Source organism: Triturus cristatus, chromosome 3_1, assembly GCF_964204655.1.
Source record: "Triturus cristatus chromosome 3_1, aTriCri1.1, whole genome shotgun sequence".
Taxonomy (NCBI): Eukaryota; Metazoa; Chordata; class Amphibia; order Caudata; family Salamandridae; genus Triturus; species Triturus cristatus.
In genome coordinates this window covers 791,144,020-791,170,618 of record NC_140583.1, presented here as the reverse complement: position 1 = coordinate 791,170,618, position 26,599 = coordinate 791,144,020, and the positions used below count along the sequence as shown (strand labels likewise).

The following is a 26,599-nucleotide window of genomic DNA, read 5'->3' as shown; positions in this document are numbered from 1 at the left end:
GAAGGGAGCTATAGAGAGAGTTCCCCCACGTCAAAGGGGAAAGGGATTTTACTCCTGATTTTTCCTCTTACGCAAAAAGGAGAAAAAATGGAGACCGATATTGGACTTGAGAAATCTAAACAAATTCCTGAAAAAACAGTCGTTTGGTATGGTCACCATCCAGGAAGTGCTACAGCTCCTCAATGCGGACGACTACATGGTGTCTTTAGACCTTCAGGACGCCTACTTTCACATCCCGATCCACCGCAACCACAAAACATTTCTGAGATTCGCGGTGGCGGGCAGCCATTACCAATTTCGTGTCCTGCCATTCAGACTCAAATCGGCGCCACGCATTTTTACAAAATGTCTTACTCCGGTGGCTGCATACCTCCGACAATAACACCATCAAGTCTTTGCGTATCTGGACGACTGGCTCGTCAAAGCACCCTCTCTCGAAGGCGCGTTCAGGTCTTCCAGCGCTTGTGTAAGGCTTTTCGATTGTTTGGGGCTTACTCTCAATCAGGAAAAGTCCATCCTTCAGCCTTCCCAGCGCATAACTTTCCTGGGTGCTACTCTCGACATGCTACAAAAGAAGGCGTTTCCGTCCCAAGAGCGCAAAGACAAACTTCTTTCCTTGGCGCTTCGCATATGCTCCAAAAAGACTCTTTCTGTGCGCCTCTTCAAATCCCTACGCGGGATGATGTCTTCCTGCATCCTGTTAGTTCCACACTGTCGCCTTCACATGCGACCTCTTCAAGAAGCGCTTTCAGCTCAATGGGTCCAATGTACGGGGTCCTTCGACGATGTCATCCAGGTGACCCCTCTGATGAAATCGGCTCTAAGGTGGTGGATTTGCCCTCAGAACTTTTCTCAAGGCTTGCCTTTCTTGCTTCCTGCTTCTCCACATACCATCACGGCGGGTGCATCTCTGGAGGGCTAGGGAGCTTTCCTCCCAGAACTCCAGATAAGCGGCAAATGGTCCCTTTCCGAAAGGAAACTCCACATAAATCTTCTGGAGCTCCGAGCAGTGTATCTCGCTCTTTTGGCAGTCCTTCCGCAAATCAGGAACTCTCTAGTGCTTGTACGAACCGACAATACCACGACAATGCACTATTTAAACAAGCAGGGAGGGACTCGTTCTCTGACACTCTCTCACGAGTCGCAAAAAATCTGGAACTGGTTGCTCCTTCACAACATTTCTCTTTGAGCAGAGTATGTTCCAGGGACCCACAACGTGCTGGCCGACTCTTTGAGCAGACAGCAGGCAACATGTCACGAGTGGGAGTTGAATCAGCGGACCCTCAACCGCATATTCTCTCGATGGGGCACCCCTCTTCTGGACCTTTTTGCCACCAAGCATAAAGCCAAATGCCAACACTTTGCAAGCTGGCATCCCCAGAAAGGGTCTCTAGGGAATGTGTTTTCGATCGCATGGTGCAACGTCTTTGCATACACTTTCCCACCAATTCTCAGGGTGCTCCGGAAATTGAAAGCGGAACCTTGCACGCTCATCCTGATAGCTCCAGCTTGGCCACGCCAACACTGGTTCACAGAGATTCACCTTCTCTCCCTGGAACCGCCGATCAGGTTGAAACCATTTCCCTCTCTCCTCACTATGAACCACCAAAAAGTCCAGCATCCGGATCTGGCATCTCTCAAATTATCAGCTTGGCTCCTGAGTTCAGAGAGTTGCAGGGCCTAGACATCCCTCCGGACTGTAGAGAAGTTCTAGCTAGGGCCCGAGCAGATAGTAACACCAAAACATACTCCTTAAAATGGAAGAGGTTCTGTATCTGGTGCAAGTCAAACAAAATACACCCTCTTTCATCCTCTCCAGGGCAGATACTGCCTTACCTTCTTCATCTGGCAAAATCTGGTCTCGCTCATGCCTCCATTAAAGTCCACCTGGCAGCAATATCATGTTTCATGAGACCGTCTCTGTGGTGTCATCGGCTAATTAAACAATTCCTTAAAGGCATGTTTAGAACATTCCCTCCGGTAAAAACTTTACCTCCTGCTTGGCAACTCAACACGGTTCTGGCTCAACTTATGAAACACCCTTTTGAGCCAATCCACAGAGCAGATCTCAAGTATCTCTCCTGGAAAACAGCGCTCCTTGTAGCCCTGACTTCGGCACGGCGAGTGAGTGAACTTCATGCTTTCACAATCCAAGACCCTTTCCTCTAATTCAAACACGACAGGGTCATACTTTGTACAAATCCGAAGTTTATCCCTAAAGTTCACTCAAACTTCCATCTCAATGAGCCTATTGTGTTGCGTTCCTTCTTTCCAAATCTTCAAACAGTGGCAGAAAAAACTCTGCATTCTTTAGACTTTAAACGCTGCCTGAAATTCTACATTGACAGAACAAAGACATTTTGCAAACCTAACCAACTCTTTGTGGTGTACAGTCGACCTAGGAAAGGTCTTCCACTCAATAAACAAAGTATCTCACGCTGGATCTCCGCAGCCATTACTTTTTGTCACCAGCAAGCGGGGCAACCCCTGCTCTCCACACCACAGTTTGAGCCCATTCCACGAGGGCAATCTCTACTTCCATGGCACTTTTTGCAGGAGTGCCCATAGTGGACATTTGCAGAGCGGCAACATGGAAGACGCCGCATACATTTACCAAGCATTACTGCCTGGATATGGAACTCGTGAAAGATGCTGCAGTGGGTCAAGCGGTGCTCCGTCATCTATTTCATTAGAAGTGAGCCCTTCCTTTCATCCCACCATCCTTTTCTCTATACGCACATTTCTCTATTGTGTTTTATGCCTCTGCTATGTCATTGCTTTTTGGTACTTACTATTTTTACATTGAAATATTATCTGTGAATTTATATATACTGTATCTTTCGAAATGTGCTTCTCATTGCTTAGTATTCTGATTCAGGCATGTGAATCTATGAAAGATAGCCTAATACTGGAAAAGCAACGGGTTACTTACCTGTAACTGGGGTTTTTCCAGTATTGGTATCTTTCATAGATTCACATGTAACCCACCCACCTCCCCTGTAAGGACTCCCTTGGGTCTCTTCGTGTACAACTACTTAGCACTGTGCTTACGAAAAACTGAGGGACTAGTGGTCCTTCCAGGAAGGTTCTAGAGGGTGGTGATAGCTGATTGGCTACTCTCCAAAGTTTGGTCCTTTTTTACAAAAGGACGTGGATATGTTACTAAGGTGAGGCCTTTGGCCTATTACTCTATATGTCTACTGAGACATTACTTTATTTATGTACCGGAGACTCCCATCCCGACGACGGGGAATGATTCAGGCATGTAAATCTATGAAAGATACCAATACTGGATAACCGCAGTTACAAGTAACGCGTTCCTTAAATCGTGTTTTAATATGCACAATATTTTTTCATTCAGTAATCTTATGAAATTACTTGCTCAAGCCTATATCCATCTTAAACAAGTCAGCAAGAGACCGTAGATTTAAATTACTCATTGATCTACAGTTTTTAAACTGCTTGATTTTCTTGTTACTGAATTGTTTTTTAATGTTTTATTAAGGGGAGCATTAGATTTTAGGTTTCAGGTTTTATTGTAATCGGTGATTTATACAGTAAACTTCTTTACTCATTGTGTAAAATATCATGTGGTTTATCAATTTTACTCATGAGTGACAACTCATAAAAACCTTTGATTTGCAATTCTCTTCAAACTGATCAAAGAGGCCAGGGGAATGACCACTTAGAAAGTATTCTCCTACACTAGGAGGTGTGTAGACTCAAGTGGGATGTAAAACGTTCTCTTAAGCAAAAGCAAAGCACACTTGCAAGTACATTTTACATTATGTGTATGTGCATCCATTTGTGATAACTGATTTGCAGAGAGAGGGAGGCATTTGGAAAACCTTGTACTGGCAAGTAGGCTCATAAATATCCGGTGAGTCCAGAGTTCCCTGGATCTGACCTTCAGAGGCCGCAAAGTATCTGTGGAAAGTTGACTGATAGATTGGCGTATTTGAGGAATGTCTATCTGGTCAAATCTGCAGTCAGTAGTCAGAAGCAGTTTAAAGCAAAGTCATCCATGGTTGACCTTGTGTAACCTATATATAACCATGGTTTGTACAAGAGCACACAGGCAATGAGAGGGACTGTGTGCACTGAGGGAAGTGGGATTGGTGTTCCCTTGGGCAGGAAGCAACAATGCACATTTTGGCAAGTGTGATAGTGTACGCCCTTGCATGGTCATGAATGATGCACCAATGAGCTGGTATGAGTGGCATATGCACACAATTAATAGGGTATATATGGTGCACTTCCTTGGTTAAGAGTGAATGGCACACACCTTCAGTCATGCAGGAATGATGTGCATCCTTTTGAATTTTGTATGTATTTATTTATTTTGTTTATGAATTCTTTTTATTTTATTCGACCTCAAACCATAACAGCGGTGCTTCTTAGCCTGAGAACAAATAAATATGGGTCAGCAGTACACCTGATTATGAAGAGTTCAATGAGCAAATATGTCAATTCAATAGACTTTATTTTGGTTGAAATTACCATAAAAGTGCAACGCACAATACAATACATGTTAAAAATAAGTTAAAATACATGATAGAATACATATATTAAAAAACACAAGAACAATCGTCGAGGATTAAGCTAATATTAAGTGGAAGCCCACCTTATTAATCCCTCCTTCCACTTGGACAAGAAAAAACAATAGAAGCAAAAACCTCTAAGACCAAAAAGTGGGCTAAAAAGGGTCCTTTATGCCATCAAGGCCCTCCGGTCCAGCAGGAGATTATATGAGCCCTAGTATCTTGTTTATATAGCTATAAGCTTGTGTCAAGAACTAAAACATAACCATACCTCATAAAAACACTGTAGATGTCAACAATTTGGGACCAAAATAGCAGCATTATATGTACGGGGCTTCATGCTACATAGTTTTGGGGTCACTATTTAAGGTGGGAGGAACCTACGAGCATTGGCACACCTTGCTGAGCCTGTCCATCGTAAGTTGTATTTTGGTTTGGCTGCACGGTGGTAGCCACACCTGAGAGCAAAGTGCCTTACACATAATATTAAACTGCTAGGTTGTTTTGAGGCAGAGATACACACACCTGTGAGTTGTGTTTACTAATCAATTTTTCAATGTAATACTTTATTTCGGCTTTGTAACCATAAGAGTTCATGCATCGTGTACACAATTTTACAAATATAATAAATATTAAGCAACTGAGCCCAGCCTAAAAGATTAAATAAAACAGGTCAAATTACTTGTATTAAGACCATGATTTAAAATAATACATTTAAAACCAGTAGTTCCATTATCCCATTACACTATTCAAAGTAATAAATAAAATTTCTGCCAAGAAGCTTTAAAGGTGTCAGTGCATCTATACTTAATATTCCTAGTCCAAGAGAGAGAAGAGCTTTCCCCCTGGGGGTCACTTTATTAACTCTTATTCTCCATACCCATAGTAAGAATCTGGACACTGAAGACCATTTTCTCCTTAGTGTCATATCTAAGCATTCTGGAAGCTTCCCAGTAATGGATAGTACCCAGCAGCTTGCATATTGGAACTATCCATTTCTTACCAGGTGTTGTATAAATAGGGCAAAAAAGAAAATAAATATTTGATAGATTCCACTGACTGCAGACAGAAGGGAAAATTGGAATTTGTATAACCATTTTCAACTCATGAGGAAATAAGGGAATTTAAGGGTAGAGTGCCAAGCCTAAACTTTGTATTCAACAATTTGGCTTGGGGTGATTGTTTTCTGTCTAGGAATGGCTCAAAATGAGGGTAGTTTTTATGACTCGGGAACATTAGTTAGGATCCCCACGGTTTGGTCTTCCCATATTTGTTCCAGCCTATTTTCCGAATAGTTTGCTTCAGTATTTCTATTGTGCCCTTCGTTGTTTTATCCAGATGCAACTACACCTCGTCCATCTTAAGGAACTCCCATAAGGCCTTTATCTTCCTTAGCCAGGGAATCTAGAGTTTCTTGTCCAGACTAATAATATTCACCAGTGTTTTCCTATATATTTCAAGTTCTGAGGTGTTCCAGACTCGAACTCAATAGATGAAAAGTTTTAGTAAAACCACAAGATCAACTCTTATCAGTCCAAGATCGAATCTAAGTGTGATATGCGGAGTGCTGAGGGGAAAGATCGAAAAGCGACCTAATAAATTGTTTTTCCGCGATACTGAGCGAAGATAAGTCTGTAAACCCCCAAAGCTCTGTGCCATATAAAGCCCCTGACAGGGCTGTGGCTCTATATACTTCCAAAGCTGGTGTTACTGCTCTACTGCAAGTAACCTTGTACTTCTACTCTATAGCCATGGCCATTTGAAGTAATATTGTTTTGCTTTTCTTTATCTGTTGGGCCCAGACATCTTATCGGACAATCTTACTTCCAGGTAGTCAAAGGACTTCACTCACTCCAGCGGAGCTGTATCAATCCTCATGTTCCCCCTAAATGAGCAATGGGGATTTAATACCATCAATTTTGACTTTGCCAGGTTTATCTCAAGACCCCTTGTATGGCAAAAGGATGAAAAGTGATCCAGCAGAAGCTGGAGTCCACGCGGTGTACGAGAGATTAGGAGTGTGACGCCAGCAAACATCAAAATTGGTACACCAGTGCCTGCTGACTTAGGCGCATCATGATTACATTTAGCTAGCCACTCCTCTTCCCCATTTATGTATAAGCTAAAGAGAGTAGGAGCCAGCACGCACCCCTGTCTGACCCCATATGTGATGCTTATCTTAGCTGTAAAATCACCTCCCTTATTCCACCTGACCTGAGCACATGAATCCGAGTGCAGGGTTTTTAAGACTCCCATAAGATTTTTCGGGTTGCCATATTCCTCCAACACAGCCCAGAGGTTCTCCCCTGGGACAAATGTCATTACACTACTGAATTTGAGGTCACCATACCTTATCGTACTTACTTTTGCACCCTCTGTTGGGGTACATAATTTCTTCTGCCTTCGCACAATAGCCCATTCCCCTTACCGATTCTGTGAGTAAGGGTGAACTGTCACACAATGTCGAAGGTTACCCCTTAGGGGATGCTTTATGTGGTCTAGGAGAAAGGGGAATCAAACAACAATATTATAGAAAAAAACTCCCACTCGACCAACAAATGTTTTAACACGTGCTAAGAATTGCTCTGAAAAATAACATCCCTAGGTAACAATTTGTCAAGTGAGTGACAAGATCTATTCCAACATACTTATGATATTATAGACTCAGTGTACTTAGCTTTCCGATTAAAAACCTAATTTTATTGATGTATTTTCATATGATATAAAATAATTTTTGGCCAAACATATAGAATTGAGCAATACAGCATGTTTTCTACAATAGAACGACACAGATGTATACAGTAGACACACATGTATAAGGTGCAGAAATAGACAGTGGTTATAAATAAATTTATAACTAAACACATGTAAAAATGTATCCCAATTTACAAAGCAGTGGCTAATTGATAAATGTTCCTATATTGTTTTCTATGTGCGTTTTGGCGTGCTGAACGCCTTCTTCAGGAAACCCACAATGATTCCTCCACAAATCTTTCACGGCACTTGATCCCAAGATGCCGGACCTAAACTTCTCAAAGTTTCGATAAACAAATATTTCTTTTACTCTCGTTTTCATAGACGACACGATGTGTATATATGGCACTTGAGCCCAAGTAGGCAAGAGAGAGACTACCAGAATTGAAAAGGACCTTGTGTTCTTTAAGATCAAACTGGAATGGCATGGTGAGCAAAAAAACAATGGATTTATGCCCAGATCACTGTACTGGGGTAAATTTTAAAGGCCTTTGTGTTGCTCATAAGTCTTTAGGAGGGAAGGGACCTGCTATTATTAAAACCATGATCTGCCCCTCCAAGTCTAACTGAAGCCTTCGCTCAGACGAGCTGCACCTAGCCGTGGTACCTAGGATTAAGAAGTCCAGAAGTGGCGGACGGCGTTTTTCATATAACGCCTCAAAATTATGGAATAGCCCACCGATACATCTGCAGAGATAATCTAATCATCTATCATTCCGGAAACCACAAAAGACCTTGCTGTTCCCATAGAAGTCCTGCCCAACTCTAGTAACCTCTACAGCGCTGGGATGCTCCCGGGTAGCCATGCGCTATATAAAAATCTTTCCATTCCATTCCAAGCTATGACATTGTTCTGCATTCTGTCATCAACTGTTCGTTTTGTCACCCCGATTGGACGGGTATGCCCAGACGTGGGTCCCGTGCTCTCCATGCCACTGGAGTCAAGCTATCCTGGCTGATGGGGGATGAAATCCCGAAACCGGTCCTAGGATGCTTCTTTCCAGTCCAGGAAGAACCTGGCCTGGCAGTTCGGGCTGGACTGTTCCCATTGGGCACAGGGTCAAGACTGATTTGCATCTGGCTGGGTTCAAACCGGAATGGCGTGGTGAGCAAAAAAAAGATGGATTTAGGCCCAGATTTTTGTACTGGGGTGAATGTATGACATTGTTCTGCATTCTGTCCATCAATTGTTGTTTTTGCATTTGTTACCCCGAGGGGGACGGGTATGCCCAGAAATGAGTCCTGTGCTCTCCATGCCACTGGAGTCAAGCTCTCCTGGCTCATGAGGGGTGAAACCCCAAAACCAGTCCTAGGAAGCTTGTTTCCAGTTCAGGGAGAACGTGGCCTGGCAGTTCGAGCTGCATTGTTCCCATTGGGCACAGGGTCAAGACTGATTTGCATATGACTGGGTTCAAACTGGAATGTCACGGTGAGCAAAAAAAGGATGGATTTAGGCCCAGATCTTTGTACTGGGATGAATGTATGACATTGTTCTGCACTCTGTCCATCAATTGTTGTTTTTGCTTTAAGATCATATGCTGAGGTTACAGATGATAGGTGTGCACAGCTTCTCAAATGATGGCTGATAAATATTTCTCGTCACTATATTTTCCCAGTGGAGCAGTCCTATGGTGCCATAAGACTGTATGGCGCGTTGAAAATAACGGGAGCCCTCTCCTCAGTTTCGGGCCTCATTGCAACTAATAACTTGTCCCACTTCTCAGTGCCCAAAACCAGATGCTCTCGAATGGGTGGCAGCTCATTTTCTTTCCTGAATTCCAAGATGTGGAACACGCTCCCTGAGCCTATTAGACGCTGCACTTCTCTCATTTCCTCTCGTAAGATGGTCAAAACATGTTTTTTTAGGCCATGTTCTTAGGCTACTGTCACCGGTCAAATACTGGGAAACCTTATAGGTAGCTATTCGCTATATAAGAACGTCAATAATAATTAAATTAATGGCACTCATCCTTAGTCGGATGGAACAGCCCACACCATTGCATACTCTGGGACAGAACACACACTTGTGCAGGGAGGAAAAAAAGTATAATTGGGCTGGCATGATCAACACACACTTGGCCTTGTGGGTGCTAAGTACACATTTCAGCAGGCAGAAACAGTCTGCACTATGTCTGGCATGAACACTGTAGATTGGGATAGGCAGGAGTAATTCACACATGTAGACCAATGGAAACAAAATATACTGGAGTGGGAGGAGAGCGCGCACACAGGCAACAAGAAAGCTCCCCATACGTAGGGCTGAAAGAGACAACATCACCTGCTGAACAAGTGGGAAGAGAGCCCCCAAGTGAGTCAGGCAGGAAAAGTAAGTGAGGTGGCAGGGTGGGGCAGGGTAGGTGTTAGAGTGTGTGTGGATAGAAGAGTGTGCGCAGTGGGAAGGCTGAAATAGCATGTGCTTGGAGGCTTAGGCATGAGGTCAATAGGCTGGCATTAGCCAGGTGGGAACAACCTGGCACATGCCAATGTGTCTGGACAAAGAGAGGATTTAGTTGTATTTTATTGTAATTATATAGTGCTTACTATCACTGACGAGGATGTTAAGACCAATAGCCAAGAAAACAATGTGAATTGGACAGGCAGTGCATGAGTGGGAACAGGCGGGAACTGTTGGAGGCTGGTGGCGTGAACCAGTGGTCAGAAAATTGTGAGTTTTCCAGTCAGCAACAGCAGATGTGGTTCAGGCAGGCAGATGTGACCTGGCAGGACGAGGGCACATGCAGGGGTTTTGAGCATCTGTAAGTGAGCAGTGAAAGAATCTTTAGCGGCAGTTGGGAAGAAGCTGGTCCTTGAGGTTGAGGAGTTGCACTTTGGTGTGTCAGGAGATTTGCCTGGGCCATCTTCAATCATTTTGCACTGAAGCTGGCTGGGAGGTCAGTGGTTCCACTGACTTCCTATTTACTGTGACTCTTAACCTTTCCCAACCAGGACATCAGTGAGTTAAAGGACCAGATTCAGGATGTAGAAGGCAGATACATGCAAGGACTCAAGGAGATGAAGGTACAAAGGATTGCCTGTGCTACTAACTTTGGACGTGTTGCACCAACTGGAAGACCTCACATTAAACTGCACGATCATATTAATAAATCTTAACAGTTGTGCCCTAGCAGCTTTGTAACCACTGTCTGGATCACTAGGATTTCACTAGGAGCTCCTGATATTTAGCATGGTATCCAGTAGGTGTGAAAATAACAGTGTTTGGTTTGGCAGGCAGGCAGATATTATAAATTCCATGCATGTGCCCTAACAGTGGCACTTGGAAGGGGGGTCTATAAATGTCAGATTTCTTTGTCATTCAGTGTGTGGTTTGCAACACTAGATGAATGCATGCTTAGCTCTGGGGTGCTGTGGTTTTTAGGGTGGTATCTAGAGAAGGTCTGGTAATTGCTCTTGTGTGATGGTCAACAATTGCCATACATCTGTGCCATCGGTCACTATCCACTGTCACTGTATGCGTTGTCCTTCGTTATTTTCTCCCTTCCATGTCCACAGGACTCACTGGCAGAACTGGAGGAGAAATATAAAAAGGCAATGGTGTCTAATGCCCAGCTGGATAACGAGAAGACCAACTTCATGTACCAGGTGGATACTCTTAAGGATGTTCTTTTGGAGCTCGAGGAACAACTGGCTGAGACCCAGCGGCAATATGAAGACAAGAGCAAGGTGAGCAAGGCTGGCGATGAGGCGCTGGAAGAGCTGTGTGAGAACAAGTGTGTGTGATCAGGAGGGAATCTCGAAGCACACAATTGAGTACAACAATTTGTGACGAATAGTTTGTATGAACACAGAGCATACATCATGTATACAGGAAGGCAGTAAGATCGTGTGTACAACAAAACATGCATGTGTGACAGTTAAGTATTGATATACTTAAGAAGTATTGTACTAGGAAATACTTAAATTTAATTAAGGGCGCACACACATTGACAAACGGAAGTATACCATATTGACAATGGTAACGAAATGTGATCTTTAAAAAAAGCACTGCCATTCAAAGAAGTGGGAGATACCTCAGTTTAAAAAAAAAAGTTGGTGGGTGTGGCCAAGATTGCGGGGCGGGTAAAATGCTCTTTGCGTTCCTCTGCTTGCTAGTTATTATCAGATAAAGTGGGGCCTGTATCAAAGCAACAGCCTCAGTGAATGTAAGTAGAATCCTGAGAGACCCTGTGCCATTGGGATGCAAGAGGTCGGCGGCCTTGCTGAGGATGCGAAGGTTGGAACTGCAGCTGCCTCCACGAGCCACAAGGAGGAGCTATTGGGCAGGGGCCTGCCCAGAAGGAGGGCACGGGTAACCCTAGCTCGATGGAGAACTGAGTAGGTGCACGACTATCACAGCATGTGGCCTAAACCGCAAGGAGATCATGGGGCTTCATGACCAAGATCGAAGCAGACAAACCAGCAGTGATCTGAGCCCCTGACCGATCAGCTGACTCTTCACCCGGACAGAGCCAAATTGGGGCCAAGCAGGCCCTGGGTGATAACAGGTTTCCGGCCCCTGTAACAATTGGACCTGCAAGACTGCCTCACTGGGAAAGGAGCTCGCAGGAGACTCAAAGTCGCCACCCACACTGTTGAGCAGGCCAGGAGGTGATACAACAGATCAGACTACAACTCCACCTCCACAGTCGACCCTCCCATTCTGCCCAGTCGTCAGATGAGAGGGTCTGCACCAGATAAAGACACACTCATAGGCACACAAGGCTCTGGACATTCCTGAATCAGGTTCGCGAAGACCCCCTGGAAGTAGAGGGGAGCACCAAAGACCCAAGAGTACCATTGGCAGAGAGTGCAACTCTCTTAAAGCTTCACGACTGGACTTCAGCACAATATTGCAGGAAAGACTGGGTAGCCTGGATAAAGTATTGGAAGAGACTGGCTGCTGATGGAGGAAATCGCGAGAGGCTGTCAATCGCTGGGACACTGACCGGGTCACCTATGTTGATCAAGTAAGATTAGTTAGTGACATGGGGAACTGATAGATACATAAATATGTGGAGAGATGGCCAATCCCCAGTCCAGGCATGGCTCAACAGACTCGTACCCATCACCGCCATAATGTATGGACTTGTTAACCAATGGTTTGTTGTTTTGGTTATTGTTAGTTATCTGCGGGGAATAAGTTGTTTGACAACCATCTCCTCGGCCTATCTCAACACTTTAATGGCAGCTGAGGTAGGCGCTATGACACTACCGATTGCATTGTCCGACACACCACCAAATACAGGTTTTTGCCCACTACAGAGGGTCATGTATCTACATATTCACCAACTTCACCATTATTCATATTATCAGCCTCAACGTACGAGGCCTAATTGCCTTGACTAAAAGGGTGGTGGTGCTGAGGGAAACTTCTTTGTAATGCAAGAAATACATCTCTTACCAAGGGACGAGCATAGAATGAGGTCCCGAGGGTTCCCCCTGCAATATTGGTAAGCAGGATTGGCAAAACATGAGGGGATGGCAATCCATATCTTTGAATTTCTGAGGGAAGATAATATGCAGAGTAGCCCAGCGAAAGATGCACCTGCTAGCATACTGTATTAGGTTGGGCAACCAACCCCTTATTATTCCAACAGTCTATGTCCCCAATGAGCACCAAGAAAGCTTGCTCCCTAATACCCTGCCTGAGATACTACAGGCCCCAGGTGCGGCCATACTGGTGGATGGCTATTTTAATCCAGTTATGAATAACTACATGGACAGATCGGGCCGAGGATATGGTTAGACCGTGACGCTATCTAAAAGGGATCAAACATAGCTGCAGGACTGCAGGTTCGTGGACCAATGGAGGCCGGCACACCCACAAAGAAGACTACACATTTTACTTAGCGGCTCTTAAAACCTATGCACTCACAGACTACTTAGTAGAGTCAATATGTACACATCCGACCAGTAACTGTAGAAACAGTCACTAGTCCAATGTGTAAATATTAACCATATGGCGCTGTCTGACCACTCCCCAATAACCCTGACATTTAAAGAGGCGTTCATAGGCTCCTGGAGGTTACATTACAAAATTATTCAACACCCTACTCATGTCTAGGCACTCATTACAGCCCTTCAGGACTACCTATGGAATAGCAACACCAGGGAGGTAGGGGTGGCAACCCTGTGGAAGAGGGAAGACCGTGTTAAGGGGAGAAAGGATTGCGATTTCTGCAAATGACAATCGGCTCCGTAGAAATAAGCGCGCACAACTAGAGAGCGAGTTCACAGAATTGGAAGCTATATATAAATGAACAGGGGACTCCCAGGATCTGGCGAGCCCTAGACAAGGCCAGAACACAACCTAAAAGATCAGATCTGGACAAGGTGGAATTTGCCACAATGCACCTGAAACCCAAATTTTACCTTGGGGGCAATAGATGTGGGAAAATGCTAACACATGATCTACATGCCACAATACAGGCTGGCACAGTCTGTAGAATAACAGGAAAGGATGGCATCGAAATTACTGGGGATGACCCAATAGGCCAGGCATTCAGGGATTTCTATGTGCGATTCTACTCCACCCATGACTTCTGTTCTGGAGAATTCTCTGCTTGCTTACAGGGAGCACAGGTGCAAAATCTCATGCGAGCACAGGCATAGTAATTAGAGAAACCCATTGATATCTCTGAATAATTACCAACAATAGTACGCCTAAAACCATTGAAATCCCCTGAACCGATGGCTTCACACCACTGTTAAACAAAACTTTAGGTTCAGGTATAAGTTCTGCTGCTGGACATTTAGCCGATATCGTTCCCCAAGGAGCTCAGTGAAAGTGAACGGGGTGCCTTTATACCCCTTCCCTATACCTTAGGAGATACACTAGGGCTGCCCAATGTCCCGGCGCCTCTCCGCTTCGTACATGAAGCCCATGGTACAACACATTCAATCAGTTCCATACCATCAGCCTTTATGCAAACAACGTGATTGTGGCTTTATCAGAACCAATTATGCCCTTACCAGCGCTAGTTCAGGACCTGGAGATTTTCAGGGACGTTTTTGAGTTCATGGTTAATCTCGCCAAATGCCACATAATGAACTTAACCGTGAGGCCAGCTCACCAAGATCAATTAACGACCCAATTCCTGATTGCCTGGTCCACAGACCTAGGGATACAACTCACTCCCTCAGCAGCCAAAACAACATAGGTCAAATATACCCGCCACTTGAAATAAAAGTTTCAGTCATGGCAACTTGTGGTTGGGCCGCATTACGTCAATTAAAAAGGCTATTCTACCTAAAATTCTATATACCTTCCAAACATAACCCATAACACCACCCTGATAACTATGCAAAAGGACATTAACAATTTTGTATCAAATGGGAAAAGACCACCCATGATAAAACACCGTACATATCAGCAGAGGCGGCACCACCATTGGGCCGGAGGGGCGTCACCCCACTGCTTTGTCGCAGTGAGAGAAGCAGAAACATAAAATGGTAAAACTACCATTTTATGTTTCTGTTTCTCACACTGCGAGAAAGCAGAAGTGCCTGGTTGGGGGCGGGCGAGCGAGTGGGCGGTCCTGCTCGAGGGCAGGAGGGAGTGGCTTGCCCACTGTTGTGAGCCCTGACTGTTTGGTCGGCCCCCTGGGGACGACCAAACCAGTCATGCGCACTCTCCCTTTGTCTCTATGTAGGCTGCATGCAGCCTACATAGAGAAAATGGCTTCCCCGTAGGCGCTCGGCTGGGTGCCGTCCGCACCAATCACAACGCTGCAATTGCTGCGTTGTGATTGGCTTAGGGGAGGGAGGCTGCCTGTCAAACGCAGACCTGGCCTGGAGCAGCAGGTGCTGAGTCGGCGGCGCGTGACCCAGGGAAAGGTAAGTTTAAAACATTTTTTAATTACCGTCCCGCTTCAAAAGCCCTCTCCCTGTGAACCCACGCAACTCCCGGACCCCTCCCCCCGCAACCCTATCCCCCCGCGCCCATTTCGGCTGAAACTTAACACGAGGCTCCATCGTTAGACATTCCTTTCTCATGGACCTCAGTCCATGGAAGACACGTCTGTTTCCATTGATAGTTTTCTTTGATCCGCATCTCGTAAAAGGAACTGTGTGTTTTTGCAGAATAGTCCTCTCTAACCGTTGACAGATCATTTTTTGTGAATGAGCTTCGTGTGAACTGAATTCTTGCAAAAGCGCTTTTTTTAAAGCCTTAAGCGGATTTTTTCTCGGAAAAAGTTGGCCGATGTGCTCTCTCGAAAATGGATAGTTGCTAGACAAGTCACCGGAAAAAAAAAAAAGCAGAACCACCAGGCGGTGACTGTCCGCCCTATGACATTAAAAAAAAACACCTTGGGGCAATTTGTAGCATGCTGCGCTGATTGTCGATAATAAAAACAGCTTCTGCTCTTTGAAAGCCAAGGGTTCATTTTCTTTCGGATGCTGCAGATTCCTTACATAATGTCGCTCTGAGTGGGGTAAGCACACGTGATGACAAGCTGCCGTTTCAATTACATGGCCGCATCATATGATTTAAGGTGAGGCAGAGAATGTCAAGTGAAGTTCACATCAAATATGTATGCACCTGCACAGTCAGTGGCATCTTTGCATTGCTTTCATTTCTCACATGCCTGCATCCGCAGGCAGTCTTCGCTTTCTAGTCGTTCACCATCAGCTATATTGCCTCTGCGGAACCACTTTTCTTTTTCTTTAAAAGGATGAACTTTATTTACGGTGCCATTTGCTTTGACTCCCAACTGATAGTAAGCGCTTGGAGTTAACCTATGTGAGATGTGATAGCTTGTTTGTCGGGCTGCTACTGGCTGTTTCCGGTCCCCTCTTTTCTCCTGCCTGGTGCCAGCAGTGCAGCAACCCCACAGAGAAGTGTTGGCACTCTCTGATATAAGGTATATGTGCCCTGGTGACAAGAGTTGGTACTGTCTACTTAAAAGTATAGCAGCCCTGGTGAGAACTGTTGGTAGTATCTGATTGAAAGTATAGCTGTCCTGGTGAGAAGTGTTGGTACTCTCAGATTAAAAGTATAGCAGCCCTGGTGAGAACGGTTGGAACTGTCTTATTTAAGGTAAAGCATCCCTGTTGAGAAGTGTTGCTACCCTGATTTTAAATATGAAAATGCACAATTTGTCCACTCTTTTTTTCAAACATTTCTCGGGGGGAACTCCTCCTTGAACTCCCTGTAGGTTGTTCGGGCTCACTCGCTACGCTCGCTCGCTGCAGCGCAGGACAACAATAATTTCACGCCTCACCACTTTTAAATGACACCAGCCGCCACTGCATATCAGTCCACATCTGGTCGATTTTGAGAAACACTGGTGCTTTATGGACAAGGCAATAGCAGGCACTGCGATATGGAAGATACCATGGCTGTCCCGACTGAGCTGGGCCTGGAGGTTGTACTCCTCACCCACTACACAGGCTACACCAGCAGTATGGGACAGGGTGGCAGTGGGAAACGAACTTACAACCCATCCTTCACCACTGACCCCCCTCTTTGCTTATCCAGATTTCATTCCAGGCATGTGTGATGAACACTTCAGCGTTGGCAAACAGTGAGGTGAAGAAGGATTGGCGACCGCTTTGATACCACTGGGATTATCCCTTTTGCCACACTGAAAATACCCTCTGAAGTCCCACAGAGGCAGACAAATGGCTCTGGCATTAGGACCAGCACACCCGACGATCCTTTCTATATGGGTTTCAGACTAGATCCCAGAACACACATCATGGCTTCACCAGCAATGGCATCTCTTGGGTATGGAACGACTGACACTAGCCATAAAAAATAAACTAGACACCTACCAGGAGCTGTGATCCTCCTCTTACGGCTATGCTCACTGGAATTCAACAAATAGATTTGCCCTAAATACCATAAGCTGCTATATTTGAACCCCCCCAGGGAACCGTGAAGCATAAACCTGATGGAGGCCCAACCTAATGGAGGGCAGTCAGTGGGCGGGGGACATTGGAAGGGACACAAGCCCACAGTTTGTAGACCACCATGCCATTTTAAACTATTTACTACTTATGTGGCAGGTGGGGAGGCCGAAGTGGGTGGAGTTTTTTTTGGGGGGGGGATGAATAGAACTTGTTTACTTTGTCAGCCGTGAATACAGCACTGTAGGGAGCTCGGGATAAAAGCAGGGGGTTGGGAATCTGGGGTGGGCACAGGGAGCACTGCGGTGGGTCAGTGCTTAGATGCAGAAAAGAACTGATAGGGTTCTGGGCGGGGGCTATATGCCGAGTGAGTCAGAACATTTATAATGTTGTCACTGAATGAGTGCCCTTGACCGTTCACCAGTGCAAACAAGTCCTTGCTTGAGAGTTGCATTGAGTTTAAGAGCTGCTTTGTTGCAAAAAAACAAGCTGAATTACACCTCCATACCTGTCATCTTGGTAGGTAGATGCTAATTACACCAGAGAAGAGCCACCTACAGCTCAAAAACTATTTCTGTGAATCCCATCTGCAATGAGTTATTTTAAGCATGGCAGAAATGGCCCATGGTAAGCTCAGAAAAAATGAGATCACGACAAAATGACCACTGAAGTAGAGAATAGAATACAGTTTGCATGAGGACACTTTGAATGAGATCTGGATTATTGAACTCTCTTACAAAGACCTTGGGCCAGGAGGTGCTTTGTCTCTTTAGCTCTTGACTGCTGGGAATAACATTTTTTTCCCCAGAGGTGAACCTTGCTTGTTTATCAGCTAGTAGGTCTACAGAAGCATCAGTTTCGCTAACCATCTTTCCCTGCCTGGCAAACACCAAGAACTTTGCTTGCTTATCCGTATTCTATCATTTCAGGGGCTTTTTTGCCTGGAGTGCAAACTTTTGAAGCCATTCAGCTAATCTGTTGCCTTAATTTGCATGGCCCGGCTGAAGCGAATTCCAGGTTGAGAAATTGGTATTGGACCAAGTCAATTTCCCCTACAGTGTAGGTTGTACCCGGGCGGTTTGATCATAAATCTTTTTGTGGATATAGGCAGACTATCTGTTAATATGGGCATGCAGACGGAACTTGCTTATCTTTTAAGAGATATGCATTTTTCATAATTTATTGTCCGATCAGGAATAATGCAAATTATGTTCTTTTTCCAGGTTTTCATCTGGTCATCAACTAGAATAACTGTCTGTAATCTTGCATAGAAACCCACAGTCCGGCCTATATATACTCCGCTCCCTGCCTTTTATTTCATCCATCAAGAAAATGAAAGCAAGCCATTACTTTCATTGCAGGAGTAAAGATGCCATTTTCAAGACGACAGGGTGCTGAAAACCCTATTGTTTGCATTACTTGTGTTTTTTGCACTCGATTTAGCGCAATATCTATCATCGTGTTAAAGATTGATGCAAGAACGCATTTTGCAGTAAACTACATTGCTAAATGACATTCGCAATTCATATAATTTTCCCAATTTTCCCAAAACTTTGTGAGTACATGAATTTCACACACTCTTACAAATAACCTACCTACAGGCGTTGGCATGATGTAATCACAAGCCACCCATATAAACCTATTGCCTTTACGACATGCTTTTCACAATATGTAAGTCAAACTTACTTACAGATCGCTCCTAAGAATTCTGCCAAATCTTTTTCCATTAAACCGATAAAGCTTGTAGCCTTTTCCATTAGCTTGACAGTATAACTGACACAAGCCTACTGAAGTGTGCATCAGCTTACAAACATCATGATAACAGTTATAAAATTACATAAATGCAGATTTACTGATGGCACAATAATACACACGTGCTTTCATTAGGGCTAACAAGAATCATCACAGTGAGAATAGTCTACTTTCAGGATTTGCCAGAGTGGATGACCAAAACACTTCCCTGCTATGGTAATCTCAGAGTACATGTATCCAAATAACTCTCTAAAGCTTGTAACATAGTGTGATAAATCCACTTTTCGAGGCATGTGAGCTCTAGATCACATTCTGTGCATAAGTCTGCCATCTAGTGTTGAGCCCGGACGTTTGCACTTTGTTTTGTCTTTTCCAGTCACGAGGTAGGGGACTCCTTCTTTTGGTGATAGTGCGCATGGGCATCAACTTCATTGTTAGATTGGTTTTTTTCCGTCTTCGGGTTTGGACGTGAATTGCTGAGCTCCGATTCGACACCGTTCTCTGGTTGCGCATTCCACTACCCTCAACAGTATTGTTTCTCGATAGCGTATTACTGCCTTTGCGTATCATTTCCATTTAGAAAAACTTTGATCGAAAAGTTTCGTGCAAGGCCTTGGGGCATAGCCGCGTTGACTGAGTTTGCAGTCGATGGAACGGACTCCATTTCAACTCTGCCCCGGTTCCCACTCTAAGTACCCCCGCACCGATCTCCACACCGTGTGCAATTTGTCTTTATCACCCGAACACGGGCTCGACGTCGAGCTCGACGTCACGAGATGTATCAACACAAGGACTACAAAGACTTCGCTCCACACCTCTACGAAGAAGAGGTCGACCAAGAGATCTTCGTAACACATGGAGCCGAGGCAGAGGAGGAAGAGTAAATCTATGTGTCCGAGGAAGACTCCGACATCGAGGATGACATCACATCCGGTCAGCGTACCGTGAGTGAAGGTACTCCGCTGCCCCAAAAACTACCCCTTAAAAAGGCTCTGGTCCCTCCTCCACCTTCGGGCTAAGGTCGGCACCGAGATAAGGTTTCGAACGCCTGCCACCGAAACAAGTTACAAACCTTCCGGCTCGGGATAGAGTCGACCTTCGTAGACCGAACCCAAGACTTCGGCACCGAAAGTCAAGCCAATTGAGCCTTTAAAAACTCCAGCACCGAAACATACTTCGGCTCCGAAATCATCGGCTCCGAAATCTTCGACAAAAAACTGGTTATTAACCCTAAAACTGGACACCTTTTTGCAAAGCTGCCAGGGAAAAGAAAGCCAGATTTTGAGGAATCTTACCATATCCCTTTAAAGAAAAAGAATATGGGGACTAATACTTCTCCTTTACCTCTTTTACCTTCCTCACCTTCTCCTCCTATTGATTCTTACCTTCTCATAATACCCACAACTTCCCCCCAACCTCAATCTCCAAATCAGCAGAATGAGGGGGATGGGGGATCAAGATGAGGACACACATGTGCCACAAGATGATGCTCCAGACCCCTGGCTCGACTATAACACTGATCCTAATAATAATGATCCAGACCTATACCCATCTAGGCCTTCTCCTCCAGATGATAATGTGGGGTTTACTGAGTTGCTTAATAGTAACACAGTATCATGGAGTGCGACTCCATAAGGAGCCTCTTGAGGAAGATTTCCTATTCGAGACACTAAGTGCATCAAAAAATTCAACACATACACTACATATGCTCAAAGGTATCTTAAAACATGCAGATGAAGTATTCAAATATCCAGTGCGAGCTAGGGTACTCACACCTAGAGTGAACAAGAAATACAAAGCTGCACCTACAGACCCAATTTTCATCAGGGGTCAGGTCAGGTTCCACTAGATTAGTTGGTGGTATCAAATGCTTGTAAACAAGCTAATTCTCAGTCAACAGGAGATGTTCCGCCTCCCGATAAAGAGTCCAAGTTAATAGATGCCTCAGGCAAAAGAGTAGCAGCGCAAGCAGCCAATCATTGACGCATAGCTAATACGCAAGCAATCGTAGCAAGGTATGACAGAGCTCATTATGATGAGCTAAAGCAACTGATGCAATACCTGCCTGATGAGCATAAATCCAAGGCTCATGACCTCATCCAGGAAGCTTAACATGCTATTACCACCAGCATCCTTCGCAAACGTCACGCTTGGCTTAGGATATCCGGGTTTAGGCCGGAGGTTCAAGCATCTATTTTAAATTCACCTTTTAATAAGGAGCATTTATTTGGTCCTGCAGTGGACACTTCATTAGAAATTAAATGAAAAGTATAGCTTATAAAGCGCAGCTGCCACTCCTAACGGAGTCTCTAGGCGCTATCAAATAACAAAGTTCAGCTGTATCCGATTAAGGCCTAAATAAGTGTCAGACAATAGGCATCTGATGTTCCAAAGATCCATGTCTTTAGTGCCTTTCTAAACTGCTCTTCCTGTTCCATTGCTCTAATTTCCTTAGGCATACAGTTCCACGCCTTTGCCCCTAGAACCGTATCAGATTTCCCTCTTCTGGTTATCAATTTAAAGCCAGGCCGTTTAAGCAGATTTGCCGTGCTAGATCGAAGTGTCCTCGTAGTGTATGGCTTAAATCTTGTTGAGAGGTATACAGGACCCAGTTGGCGAAATGCTCTGAAGGCCGTCAACAGTAATTTAAACAAAATTCTTTTATGAACCGGAAGCCAGTAAAGGGTCTTTAGGGCGGCAGAGGCAGACACTCTACGAGGGAGCCCTAGAACCAATCTGGCTGCTGCATGCTGTACTACCTGTAGTCTCCTCAGGGTAGCTTTATTAGTCCCTGCCAGAATACTATTATAGTAGTCCAGTAGTAAGAGTATAAGAGCCACTGTTTTCCTTGCAGCAAGCGGAATCAGGTCAAATGAATTTTTTCAGAGTTTTAATAAGGCCAAAACAAGTCCCTGTTACCTTTTAGAACATGAGGTTTGAAAGAGAGGGGTGCGTCGAACCACACTCCCAGATTTTTTGCGACCTCCACAATTGATGGGGGGGGGGGGGCGCTACAGTGTCCTCTGGCCACCAATCCTTTGGTTGGAAAGAATTATTTTTTCCAATCAGTAAGATTTCCTTCTTATCACTATTACAGCGAAGATGGTTATTTTTCATTCATTTGATGACTGCCGTAAGACAGGCTTTGAAATTTTATTCGGCTTCCGTGGAATTCTTTTCCAATGACAGGATCAGCTGAGTGTCATCAGCGTAAGATGTAGTTTCGATCCCAAAAGTCGAGATCAGCGAGATAAGTGGGGCCATATATATGTTGAAAAGAAATGGATTAAGAAAAGCCCCCTGTGGGACACCCTTGGTGACGGTACATTCAGACGAGAGAAAGGATCCTAGAGCGACAACCTGCTTCCTGTTCGACAGGAAGGATGTAATCCATGCCAGTGCCGAATTAGAAATGCCGCAGGATCTCAGTCTGGCTAGCAAGATGTTGTGCGAGATGGTATAAAATGCGGCAGACAGATCCAAAAGGATCAGGACTGCCTTCCTGCCGTTGTCAGTTATAAATTTCAGGGTGTCCTATATCTCCAGTAACGCCGATTCGGTCGAATGTTTTGGACGAAACCCAGATTGGTGGGGGTGAAAAATCTGAGCTGACTCCGAAAAGCTGGAGAGTTCTTTATAAACTATTCTCTCTGTGATCTTACCTAAGATCGGTAACGGGGATATAGGCCTGTAATTGAAAAGGTTACATGAATCTACATTGTTTTTTCTTGAGTGGCTTCACAATGGCGAATTTCCATTCGTCCGGCACTATGCCGGTGGATAGGGAGGAATTCACAATATTATTGATCACGGGATTTACTATATCAATAATATGATGTAATAATATCGGGGGCATGCGTCCAATGGAGAGCCCGATTTACAGGCCAATATAGCCTCCTGAGTCTGAGATAGCGTAGCGGTTTGGAAGGCTTGAAGGACAGGTCTGTCCTCCCTATAGTCTGGCACTTTTTCATTAATATGATCCAGCGGGCTGTGAGTCCCAAAATCTTTTTGGATAGTCTTGATCTTATCTTCGAAGTATAATGCAATTTCATCGCAAAACTTTTGGGAAGGGGGAATTTCTATTTTTTTTTTAATCTTTTTATTAACATCGCTCATATCAGTCAAGATTACAGTACAATGTTCAAATAGCATGAGATCGGTTAACGGTGCACAACACAAAGCAGGGCCAGCATGAACCACCATCAAGACAGTTAAGTTTAAAAAAAACCCTCCCGGTCCACCCCCCATCTCCCTGTATTTTGGAAGGAGGAATTTCTGAATGTAAGGCTTTGGGATCTGTGAAGAATTTTACAATTTCGTAGATTTCTTTTTGGTTATGCTTTGCCATCATTATTCTATTGTTGAAATACTCTTTTTTTGGCTAATTTAATAGCTGAGTAATATTGCTTCCTTAAAGTTTTGAAAATCTGCAAGTAGGATGCTTCATATCCCCTTCTCCATCTACGTTCAAGTTGTTTACAGTGTAGATGAAGTCCCTCCAACTCTTTCGAAAATCATGGATCATTATGTATTTTTCTTTTGCTTTTTCTGGCAAAGCGCCTTGAGGGAGCTAATTCTTCACTTATGGATGTTATCCAGCTATGGAACCGGTGAGAATCCTCTCCAGGTTCGCCAGTCAATGTTGGAACCATATCTTGGGCAATTATCGGTAAGGAAGGATTGGTGGCTAATAGGTGCCATTTGCGCCTCGGTGCCCCCGAATTACTATTCATGGCTGCATGGTCCCTATTGGGTATTGGGATGGCTAAAGGGATAAAACAGTGGTCAGACCAGAACTGTGGGATTGGAATTTCTATCTGGAGTGAGGTAAGGTTGGTGCAAACAGCATCCAACGTGTGTCCTGCTCTGTGTTGATCCCTGGACAACTTGTTTCATGCCTAGCGGGGTGACAGTTTCCAGAAAGGAAGTAACTCCCGGGCTATTACTACATTCCAGATGTAGATTGATATCTCAGAGCAGTGAAAAGTTTGAATATCTGAGCAGCGCTTGGCTGAGAGCGTCCCCTAATGAATCTAGGAACGTAATGCTGTTGCCTGGGGGGCGATATATTAAAACCCCGGAAAAGGAATCATTTATGGCGCAACAAAAGCCCATATTTTCTGCTCCCTTTAGACCATGTAAAGTGAAGGTCTTCCATTTGTCTTCTGTGTATGATGGCTACTCCCCCTCCCCTGCCATCCTCTCTATCTTTCCTACACATGGTGAAGTTAGGGGGCAGGGCGACTGCAATATCCGGATTACAATCCTCCTTTAGCCAAGTTACCGTAATACATAAGAAGTCTAAGTCATTGTCCATGATTAGCTCTTTGATGTCTAAGGCGTGTCGAACTAGAGAGCGTGCATTAATTAACCCCCCCCCTAATGGACACCTGATGACAGGTTCCTTTTGCTTCTTCCCTTGTCTGAAAAGGCTCGTTAAAGGGTATCCGTACCTGACATTTTCGACACATAATCGGGCCTCTGATTTTATTAACATCCATGTAGTGCTCACACTGCTTATTGGTGTTCCACTCCCGCAAGTGATTGGGTGTGTATACTTTTTCTAGATGGGAACCGGCAGCGTGACTGGCGCAGGCCGAGTGTCGGGCGCAGACGGGCTTGCCTTTGGAACGCCTTAGGCGTGCCGCCCGCGCACCCGCTGCACCCGTCAGCGCCCTTCCCTCCATTTATAGAATGGTGCGGGCGATCTAGCGAGAGACTAGACCGTCTCCTTAGCAAGATGGCGCCCGTTACTGTCCCACCAGAAGTAGGGGGAAAATGTCGCGTCAGCGCCCCTGCCACATAGTCAATCGCCCTCTACCAGAGGTTATTTTGAAGGTGGATTTTGGGGAAACCATGGCAAAGGAAGAGATAGAGGTAATACGCCCCATACTTCCCCAGCCACCAATAGGCAGTGACTTGTTTCCCCTCCCTCCCAATCATTCAACACCTGTCGGGGGACGTCTCACTCAATTTCTCCCAGTCTGGAATTCAGTCACATCAGGCAAATGGGTTTTACAAAAGATCCAATCTGGTTACTTCCTGGAGCTTACCAGCAACCCTCCAATCATTCCACCACGAACACACAAACTATCTCCAGAACATTTACACCAACTCAAAAAAGAGGTCCAATCTCTTCTGGAAAAAGGAGCTATAGAACCAGTCTCACTACAATATCAGGGGACAGGGGTATACTCTCTCTATTTTCTAATTCCTAAAAAGGACGGTCCTCTCTGGCCTATATTGGACCTCAGAGAATTAAACCTATACATTCTATCAGATCACTTCCATATGGTCACTCTCCAGCAGGTGCTTCCTCTGTTACAACAAGGTGACTTTATGTCCATTCTGGACTTAAAGGACGCCTACTTCCATATTCCATAACATCCCGCTCATTGCAAATACCTCCGGTTTGTAATAGCGGGACAACATTATCAATTCAAAGTGCTCCCATTCGGAGTAACTACTGCTCCCAGAGTATTCCCCAAATGCTTGGCAGTAGTCGGTGCACATCTGCGAAGACACCATGTTCACGTCTTCCCATATTTAGACGACTGGCTCATCAAAGCCAGCTCTCTCACAAAGTGCCTACAGCACGCTCAAACAACAGTACACTTACTACACGACCTCAGATTTTCAGTCAATCTGTCAAAATCCAATCTTCACCCCTCCAATACACAAACATACTTGGGGCCCATTGTAGATACTTTAAAAGATCTAGCCTGTCCCAATCCAGCCAAAATTCACAATATTCAGGCTTTCATTTCCAAATTTCAACCCGATCACTCACTACCAGCTCGGGTATTCATGCAACTACTAGGAATGATGGCATCTTGCGTCATGACAGTTCCTTATGCAAGACTTCAAATGCGTCCCCTTCAAGAATGTTTAGCATGCCAGTGGAATCCATCTCAGGGTCGATTGACAGATCTAGTGTTGGTGTACGGCCGCACTCATCGCTCTCTCATCTCCAAACTCACACAATTCAGGGCTTATGGAGTCAAAAGGAAAAGCGACTCCACATAAATCATCTAGAGCAGCGAGCAGTCTTTCTAGCAAAGTTGTCCTGATACGTACAGACAACATGACAAGTAGGGACACACACTCTCCAACTGTCACACCTTGCACAGGACATTTGGAGATGGGCCATTTATCACAAAATGTATCTCCTAGCGGAACACCTCCCAGGAGTACACACTCAGATTGCAGATATCCGCAGCAGACCGAGACAACAGATCCACCAGTGGGAACTTCACCCTCAAGCTCTCCTCCCATACTTTCAGATGTGGGGTTTTCTAGAAATAGAGCTGTTTGCCACACACCAAAACGCAAAATGCCCAAACTTTGCCTCCAGGTTTCCACACCCATTATCCAAAGGCAATGCTCTTTGGATGAACTGGTCTTTTCCGCCTCTCCCACTCATTCCACTAGTGGTGAGGTAGCTCAGGCAAACATCCCTCACACTAATCCTGGTAGCTCGCCAGCCTTGGTTCACTGCCCTGTTAGAACTCTCAGTAGTTCCTCATCAACAGCTACATCTCACACCCAGTCTCCTCACGCATAGCCATTTAGAGATGAGACATCCAGATCCTCAACCTTGCGATCTGGCACCTGAAATCCTCGAGTTTGGTTATCTGAATCTTCCACAAGCCTGTATGAATATCATTAAAGAGGCCAGAAGACCTACTACTAGAGCTTGC

General features: G+C 44.9%; 1 protein-coding gene across 27 annotated transcripts in view; it reads left to right on the top strand.

Moving 5' to 3' along the window:
* LRRFIP1 (LRR binding FLII interacting protein 1) overlaps positions 1–26,599 on the top strand; it is a 458,695-nt gene that overhangs the window by 318,222 nt on the left and 113,874 nt on the right. For 21 of the 27 annotated variants that reach the window (XM_085645079.1, XM_085645077.1, XM_085645080.1 and 18 more), the window contains 2 exons: positions 10,242–10,313; positions 10,806–10,976. In XM_085645079.1, the coding sequence (XP_085501205.1) occupies positions 10,242–10,313; positions 10,806–10,976 (243 nt within the window). The remainder of the gene's footprint in view (positions 1–10,241; positions 10,314–10,805; positions 10,977–26,599) is intronic. The other 6 variants (XM_085645066.1, XM_085645060.1, XM_085645071.1 and 3 more) reach the window with 1 other exon arrangement.